This window comes from Pinus tabuliformis, chromosome 4_1 (genome assembly GCF_031772625.1).
Source record: "Pinus tabuliformis cultivar Carrire ecotype Pingquan chromosome 4_1, CPIR1, whole genome shotgun sequence".
Taxonomy (NCBI): Eukaryota; Viridiplantae; Streptophyta; class Pinopsida; order Pinales; family Pinaceae; genus Pinus; species Pinus tabuliformis.
In genome coordinates this window covers 801,039,670-801,049,737 of record NC_142303.1, presented here as the reverse complement: position 1 = coordinate 801,049,737, position 10,068 = coordinate 801,039,670, and the positions used below count along the sequence as shown (strand labels likewise).

General features: G+C 31.5%; 1 protein-coding gene across 1 annotated transcript; it reads right to left on the bottom strand.

Moving 5' to 3' along the window:
- Positions 1–8,939: 8,939 nt before the first annotated feature.
- LOC149178626 (putative disease resistance protein At4g27220) lies at positions 8,940–9,785 on the bottom strand. The gene has a single exon (XM_089422176.1). The coding sequence runs from the start codon at positions 9,783–9,785 to the stop codon at positions 8,940–8,942; it is 846 nt and encodes a 281-aa protein (XP_089278302.1).
- Between the last annotated feature and the right edge of the window lie 283 nt (positions 9,786–10,068).

Below are 10,068 nucleotides of genomic sequence, written 5' to 3'. Positions count from 1 at the left end.
TACACCATGTGTTTGTCAATTCGGAGATCCACCCCACTCAACTTCAAATCCAATCCAGCCATCCCACATAAACCTAATGAGAGAACCCATCTCATCAAAGCTATCAAGAAATGGCAAGGCTAGGCTGAAAATATTGTCACACATGACCTGACAAAACCCATGCCATGGTAGAAAATAAACACATGCAATCCCATGCATGCCAAATCTATCAAGGAAAATACACATGCAAGTCGATATCCACAATAAAGCTTGTTGTAGATGCTTGATCTTTGCTTCCTCTTACCTTCTTTGCCTTTCTTGCTCCAATGCCAAAGTGCTCTAAGAAAACTCTAAGTGTCCAAGAGTATGAGAGAGAGAGAGAGAATAATGAAAGAGATCCAAAGCTAAACTGACAAAAGGTTACCAAATGATCCTCAGTAACCTTTTTATGAATGAGGCCTCTATTTTCTCCATTTTCCATTATTTTCCTTCATTTTCCTCCTCACATGCAACCTCTGACCTTTCACCTTACTTTTCTCCTAATAATTTCCATTATTTTCATAAATAATATGTCAACAAATGCCTCATGCCTTTCCAAATACTTAGCCATTGCCTTTTCCAAATTCCTTAGCCATAAACAACCAAATGAACATGCCCCTAGGATGTCTTGCCCAACATTCAACTTGGAATAAGTGTCCCATTCATCCGTGGTTATTATTTTTAACTTTTATTACTTGAAATTTTCACCAGGGATTTTACAACAGTTCCTAAATACTATGTGCATTTCTCACATTTGTGAATTAAATACTTATTATCCATTGTTGAACGAAATGTATTTTTAATGTGTGCGAGCAAGAAGCGTTATGCAGGGAAATGAATGTCCAAAGGAAGTAATAGAAACTTTCTTTTATAACATTCTGTAACTCCGCATATGTCCCTCTTGTACAAATCTACATATTAATCAATTAATAGGGATCTCTGTTTATTAAAGTTTGATCCATGAAAAAATTGGTTTACATGTACATTTTATTTTATATTTGAATGCAAAAGAGTTATGAAAAAGTGAGGAATCTTGGTATTTACGGTTCCGAAATACTACTTTCTTCAACAATGTTTCATATTCACACTACATATTAATCAATTAATTGGAAGTTTTGTCTTATTAAAGTTTGTGTGTGAAGAAGAAGTGTTGTGTGGGGAAACGAGTGTGTGGAGAAAGGAACATAAACTTTCTCCCGAAATGTTTCATAACTTTGCACATTGAAAAAACACACTAGCAAAAAAAACAAATAACAGAGAAAAATTATTTCACTATAATGCACATAGGCTCACTCAATTTCATTATCAATGGTATATATTTATACATGAGGAGAGGTTTTCTATCTCCTATAATCTCTCAATTATTTCTTATAATTTCTCAAAAATCACTCCATAAATCTCTCACTAAAAATGACAACTCTAATAATTTCAAATGGATCAATATTCCAACATGTCTTGGTAAATCCTGCTCCAGATAGTCCTTGGCTTTAATAATAAGCCTGCGAGAAGTGATCCCTTCGAGTGGATCTACCCGAATATTTCCTTAGGGAAAAAACAACACTATTTATTATGTTCTCTCTGAGTTTTGGTCATGGTGATCGTGGTCCAATTAGTTCTTTGTTCTACTAATAAGCGAGCAGGAAGTGATTGCTTCGGGTGGTTCTGCTCAAATATTTCCTTGCGAAAAAAAACAACACTATTTATTATGTTCTCTCCATGTTCTGGTCATGGTTATCTTGGTCCAGTTAGGTTGCAATTTTATTTTAAACACATACTGGTTTTTGTGGTCCGTCAAGTTCTAATTATTAAGGATGTTCAAGTGACTGGTTTGGTTTATATCTGTTGGCCAACAAATCTAGTAAGAGTAAGGCCAAATTTTTTTTGAATAAATGTAATCACTACTATTATTTTGTTAATTAATAGAAACAATTTGACTTGAAAACAAAAAGCACAAAAAACTAAACAAAACAAAAACATTCAAAATATGAAAGATTAATTCCCACATTTGCATTTTCCCAAATTAAATTTTGCAACTACTTCAAAACTTCTATTATTATATTAAGCACTATGTATTCATGTATAGAATTATCATATTTAATATAAATATAAAATAATAAAGTATAATGTAAATAATATTTTCAAATCTAAAAATAAAAATTAAATTATAAAAATTATCGAATATTAAATTTAATAAAACTATAAAGAATTTATAATATATCAAAATCATTATTTAATAACTATATATAAATTATTTATATATAAACATAACTATATATAATAATGCATAGTCTAACTTACACACAAAATGACATTTTTCAAATTATTTTTCCTTGTTAATTTTAATCAAAATCCAGTAAAAAATTTTAAAATCTTAAGTCATTTAATTTGTAAAATTTGAATGTCTTACGGTTTTAAGGTTCTAAATTCATTTATGTATTCAAAAATATAATTTAAACAATAAAAAATCACAATCATACTTAAAATTATATTGCCAAATTTGGACGAAAAAAGTATTTCATCTATAAATTAGACTATAATCTATAAATTAAAGTACCCGTAAAAATTATATTCAAATATAACACAACTAAATAAAAAATTAGAATTAAAAATCATATTACAAGTGATATAACAAAATCATTTATGATAATTTCTCAAATAAATGAGAAAGATATTTTTTACATTTTCATCTTCCCAAAATAGATTTTTCCACCACTCAACCTCTCCAACTATTCGCTGCAATCTGGATAGTTTCTCCAATCCTCTTGGAAATATCTGCAACAAAGGAAACCCGCCTATCTACAAAAATTTAAGATTAGGCATTGTGTTGTCATCCCACATGTCATGGGGTCCCACCATATCCTCTACCTTCCCACAGCCTATCAGATTCAACTTCTCCAACATTGCAAAGTCGCTAATCCCGAACTATAACTCTGTTAGCTCATTGCAATTGTATATTAGAATTTCCCTTAAATTAGATAGCTTCTCTAGTACCAATACTCTCAGAGATGGACAATTAAATATGTTGAAATGTTGAAGTTGTGGCATTACTCCTTCGTTGATCACACCATAAGGTCCCACTATAGTCGGACAATTGTATAGCTGATTAAGGGCAAATTCCTTGAGCATCGGAAGGCCACCACTCTCAGTTTCCAATGCTTCAAGCTTGCTGCAATCTTCGATCTTTAACTTATTTAAGCCTTAATGATCTTGACTTAATGAAGAGAAACTAGGCCTTCATGATCCTGACTTGATGCAAAGGTGTTTGGAAACTAGTGCCTTATGATGATGTCTTTGATGATTGCAAAGGACTTGTATATTTATAATATTTATAAATATACCCTTAATATAACCCTTAATATATTTATAATATAAGGGATGGTCCGTTAGATAACTACTTTCCTTTTAGTTTTAATTATTAAATAAAAATAACAATTATAATTATTTTATATATTCTCATTTATATATATATATATATATATATATATATATATATATATATATATATATATATATATAATTTTACACCTAATATAACTAAATTTGACCATGGTCCTATATCAATTTTTTGGCCCAGCTAACCGTTGGTGGCTCTGCTCTAACTATTAACATGCTAAGCTAGATCTGTTTTTTCAACTTGTCCTCACGATGAACCACACTGGTTGGTTCGAAACGCGTCGACAAATGGTTTCTCATGTGATTTTCACCGAAAAATCTATCATAGACTTGTAGGACGTCTGACAGGGTTTGGAGAAGTTGTAGGAGATCTGACAAGGTTTGGAGATGCTTACAAGTGAGGTTTTGGGCAAAAAGAGAGTTGAATATAGGGTAACACAAATAATGGAAGGGAAACATGCATTATAATTCACCCTAGCAGGCTTGTCACTTGAGTTATAATGGAATTCTCGAATGAATAGGGTGTGTTATAGCATGTAGGGCGAGAAAATGAAAAACAACCACTCGAAAACCAATGCATTTCCTATCGTATTTCAAAGAAGCTTTGAAGAGAGTGGTTGATTTAGTCACACATTGATCATCTATTTGGATTGATCTGGAATGTTAGGACATGGCTATTTATATCCAAGTGTTGGAAAGATGTTTGGTTGATGGGGGAACACATTCTCCTACTTAAGAGAGCATAGAAAACCTGCAAAGTGAGATGGGACAAAGAGATGTATACCTAGTTTAGATTGCAAATATTATGACAGAGAGGAAAATTATGGTATACACATAGCAAGGAGACAAATTGCAAGTAAAAGACCTATAAGTGATGGAGTGTTATACACCCATGCATTGGGTTAGAGATTAAATGGCTAGTTTTGGATAGAGGTTGAGCTAGTGTGACAATGTGCATAGATTGATGACATAACAAAGCTTATTGGCTCTATTGTTTTTATATAGCTAACCTTGTGCATGTAGGGTTTGATTAGCAGATATAGAACTACTGGTGTATTATTTGAGATGTCATATGGCTAAGTTTTATATGTCCAAAAATCATGAACACCATATGTATGTGAGGGCTTGTATTCTGGTGTGTTTTATATGTTTGATCCATGAGTGGCAAAGTTTCTTTTTAGACAAAGTGCTTGTATCTTGTGAGTTGTTCAATTATATGCTACATTCTATAATGTGGCATTTCTCATGAGTTTTTGTTAATGGGATGTTGTATATGGAAGAGTGAGAGAGTAATGTTACTTATTGTTAAGAGGTCATTAGATTCATGGTGTTGAATTGATGTGAGAGTAGAGATAGGTTAAGACAGTATTGTTGAGAGTTGAATTATAGTGAGTGATTGATGTATTCATTTAATTGTTTGTATTGGGGTCTAGTCTGAAATATTTTGAAATGTGGCCCTAGAGAGATCGAGGAGGTTGGGGCCACCAAAAAGTGGTGGCTTGCTAAGATAGGAGTAGTGGCTCCTTGTTGGTGGTGGCCAACTAAATGTTGTAAAAGAAATTATTTGATTAATAGAAGAAAGAGAAATAGAGCAACAATAGTAAGGTGGTTTTTGTCCCTTCAGGGATTCCACTAGAAATATCTTGTTTCTCATTGTGCATGATTGTTTTATGTGTCATGGCTCTTATGTGTTGATTCTTGATGTAGTTGCATGTTCAAATTTTCTGCTTATATGTTGGGTTATTGATTGTTTAATATATTGGCAAAAAGGTTTTAAAGTTGCTTATTTGCTATCAATATTGATTCACCCCTTGCTCTCAGTAGTGACCTGGTTTCCAACATTAGATTCCTTTTTCATGCATTTTCAAACTGAGATCGGTTTTGTTCTCCTTCTATATTTCTTCTACTTCTTCCTTTTACTCACTACACTAATCAGAATCCTTATACACTACTTATGTGCTCCTCTCCTTACTTTCCTCAGACTACATTCTTACTCTTCATACCACATAACCACTTTTATATTTGTGAATGACCGCCGATGTTGTGCAACTTCACAACTCTTTCTCTAACTTATTTATACTCGAATAAATGAAAAATTCTTGTGAAGGCTGACACATAATCTGGAAAGTTGTATTACTCTTTTCATTTTCATTGCTAGAAATCTGATTAAAATGACCCAAATTCTTATTTTTATAGCCACTTGGCTCCTTGAGGGCTTAATTTTATATTCATGAAACCTTGCAACATGACCATGTTCCAACAAATCCAAATCCAAGTCCACTTAAATTTAACAAATTATTGATATTCTGGATTTTTCATACACCCAGATTACTAATTCCAGCTTTAGAGGCTATATCATCATCCCCATGCCCATTAATGAACATCCCTTTCTTTCTACACACAAATTCTCTTCATTTTTTATTGTATTTCATGAAATTTTGTGAATCATATCGACAAATTCATGGATCAATATGAAAAACATCTAGACCAGAAATGTGAGCATACATTTTGATGAAATTTGTATAAATCCCAAATGATCTTATAATTGTAGAGAGTGGGTAGTTCAACTACCAATTCCCATCAAACTACTTTCTTAGAAATTAAATTTTTAAATGACAAGAAAATTATGAAAAAAAATATTTTAGTGAGGACAAGATTCCTACCATTCTGCCATGCTAGCCCTTACTCATGATTCATGCTTCACATAGTTGCTCATCCCTTTTATTAATTATTTGGACTTTTGCTTAAAACAAAATACAATACATATGGTTGTTGCTTCAACCAGGCCAACATTTACATGTCTCTACAAACAACATTTATTTCATTAATTACCATTAATTACAATATCAACTAGGAATTAAAATGGGAGTATTACATTTTTGTGATTAATATCTTTTAAGCAATGAGATATTTTTATAATATTTAATGATACTTCTAAATATTGTGAAAGTGTACAAATATATTTATATCCCATAAATATTGGTATAACTTAATATTTCGTTATTTTTTATTTTGAAAATAAGAATATTAAAATATATCTTATTTATTTTTTAATATATATATATATATATATATATATATATATATATATATATATATATAATTTTGATAAATTATAATAGAAAAATTAACTCACTAAGCTTTGGATTGATTGTGAATAGGTGCATTGTTAACGCACTCCTTGCAATAGGTCACTGGTTCAAATCCCTAATGGTGTTAACACTTGATTATGAAGCATCCACATATTCTTAAGAGAGGTAACGAGATTAGTGGAAATTGACTTCCTCTAATCAAAAGAGAAAAATGAGAAAAGCACTTGAGATTATGAAGCATCCACATAATCTCAACAGGGACAGAGGGAACGAGATTAGCGGAAATTGGCTTCCTTTAATCAAAAGAGAAAAATCAGAGAAGCACTTGAGATTATGAAGCATCCACATAATCTCAACCAGGACAGAGGAAACGAAATTAGTGGAAATGGACTTCCTCTAATCAAAAGAGGAAAATGAGAAAAGCACTTGAGATTATGAAGCATGCACATAATCTCAACATGGACAGAGTGAACAAGATTAGTGGAAATTGGCTTCCTCTAATCAAAAGAGAAAAATCACAGAAGCACTTGAGATTATGAAGCATCCACATAATCTCAACAGGGACAAAGGGAACGAGATTTCTTCCAGTTGTGCTTCCCAAAGTATAGCATCAAAATATATTTTTCTATCTTTTATCTTATTTATATTTTCTAAAATTAAACTATATTGGATTTAATTAACATTTTTAGTCCTTAAGCTTTATACTCTATTTATATTTTAGTTATTAAATATTTATTATGAATAATTAATAAATAAATAAATTATTATAATAATAATAATTATTCATTTATTACAAGTTAATAAATAATTAATTATCAATGAGTGACTAAATAATTATTATTAATAAGTAAATTAATAAATTTATTCTTTTCTAAATTTCCTAAATTAAAATTAATTATTTATTACTAATGTTTAGTTAGTTATTAATAGCTTTATTGATTATCATTAATGATTTTTGTTATTAAATAAATAAATAATAATTATTAATGATTATTTATTTATAATAATAATAATTTATTTATTATAATAAATGAATAATTAATTATTATTAAATAAATAAAAATATTATTAGGCATTTTTTAATTTCTAATGCATTATTTAGGCTTAGATTTTTTAATTTAGGATTTTAGTAGTTTTTTTTTAATAATAATTTTGTTTATTTAGTATTTATTCATTTTTTTTTGTTGTTTGAGTGTTCACTGTGGGGAATCCGAACCATCTTTTTTTAAATATAGATCACAGAAAATTGAAATCTAATTGTAAGTTTGGTGGGACTACACCATCACGTTCAATATATCACCCCAATTGGAGTAGGGAATTAAACCATCTTTTTTTGAACAAAGACCATAGAAATTTGAAATCTAATTGTAAGGTTGGTGAGCCTACATCTTCATCACTTCCAATATATCACTCCAATTGGAGCAGGGAATTAAACTGAAAACTTCACATCAAGGATTGTCTTAACAAAGCACTCCATCGATGTCTATCCAAAACCCCATGAACATAATTATTATTAACTTTAATAATGTTGAAACTAATAATTATTATTGAGTTTAATAAAAGACTTTCTAGAAAAATAAATAAAAATTATTAAATAAAATTCTAAATAAATTAACTTAAATAAATTATAATTTTTTTTTAAATAACTGCTATTACTTTAAAATAATTATTAAATTAAAAATTAAATAAATAATCATTAAATTAATTAAATAACAAAAATATGAATTAATTAAGAGAAAAAAATAACAAAAATATAAATTAATTAAATTATATAAAAATAACATTTAAACATCACACATTGTCATTCCGAAATAACATTTAAATAATGTTAAACACGAAATATCTCACACTTTCAAATTAATAATATTACAATTTGTATGAGGTATAACAAAACATTTATGATGGTAATTGTGTACACATCAGTGTTCAATAAAAAATGTGCTAGTCTATTTTTCACATTCTCATTTTCCCAAATTAAATTTTGAGACCACTCAACCTCTCTAATTATTGACTGCAACCTGGACAGTTTCTCCATTCCTCTAGGCAATCTCCTCAGTAATGGACAACTTATTATCCTCAATATTCTAAGTTAAGGCATTGTGTTTTCATCCCACACATCATAGGGAAAGCCGCCACTCCCCACCGCTAACTCCCTTAGCTCATTGCAATAGTGTATTTGAATGTCCCTTAAATTAGATAGCTTCTCTAATACCAATCTTCTCAGCGATGGACAATCAACTATGTTCAAATGTTGAAGTTTGGGCATTACTCCGTCGTTGATCACACCAGAGGGTCCCACTATAGTCTCACACTTGTCTAGATCCACAAGCATCAAGTCCTAGAGCATCGAAAGACCGCAACTCTCAATTTCGAGTGCTTCGAACTCCGTGTAGTGATAGATGCTTAACTTCTTTAAACAAGGTAATTTCCTCGTTCTCAATCTCTTGACAAACTAGAAACAGATGATCCCACCATCATGCTTTCTAATTTGCTTAGACCCCCAAGTGTCAAGCTCTTCAACATTGGAAAGCCATCATTAGCTTTTACTTGCTTCCCCCAATTCCTTTCAACGCAGCCGCCGTTGCTAAACTTTATAGTCTCTACCTTCCCACGATTACCTTCAGCAACATGTTCGAGCAAGCCCTGATCTACCAGTACATCAATGTACTCGTGCCCGGCATCCATTTGGGCGATGAGCTTTTCTGCGCTCCACATTTCTAACAATGTCTCCACAGGAATCTCTGCATCCTCAGGAAACACAACACAATATAAAAAACAAATCTTCAAGTTACAAGCAGACAAATCGTCATAGCTCCATTTTAGCCTTTTGTACAGGTCCCTATCAATGATGGCATGGCTGGCTTGGAAGGCAGGATCTGCAATTCTCATGAGATTCAAAGCACACCTCCACTCATCTTCTGTCTTTTTCCACCTCATTTTTGCAGCAACTGTTTTTAGGGCCAATGGAAAACCTTGACACTCAGAGGGAATTTCTCTAGCTATACCCTTTATGTTCTCCCTTGGAAGAGCCCCATTTGTAAAATCTCTTGTCCTAAATAACTCCCACCCTTCTTCTACGGACAAGGGTTGTATCTTCAATGTGTACTCTTCGCTTGCATCCATTGTGAAGATCACTTCTCTACTGTGACTGGACATTAAAACCTTGCTACACCTATGATCCTCGAATTTGATGCCAACTTCATCAATGAGATCAATTGGATGCCACATATCATCCATGATCAAAAGAAATTTCTTCTTTCCCAACGATTCTGACAATTTCATTTTTGTTGTATGACTGTCAGAAATGTTAAGCTCCCTTAACGGCTCCCATAACGGCCGCCGATTTATTACGGGCAATAGTCTGCCACCATTCCCTTAAGTTCAAGAAATCAACTGCAGTTATTTCCTTAAATTACGGAAACCAACTGTAGTTAAATTAAGTTCTTATTGGGAGCTCCTTGAGTGGTCCATTACTCCCTCTACAGTTCTCTACCATGATCTGTGGAACACTTGACACATAGCCAATAGAATCTTGATGGAAGCTTGGCTATAAATACTTATGTTT

Excerpts from the sequence above, each read along its gene's own strand:
- LOC149178626 (XM_089422176.1), bottom strand. The coding sequence starts at position 9,785 with ATGAAATTGTCAGAATCGTTGGGAAAGAAGAAATTTCTTTTGATCATG.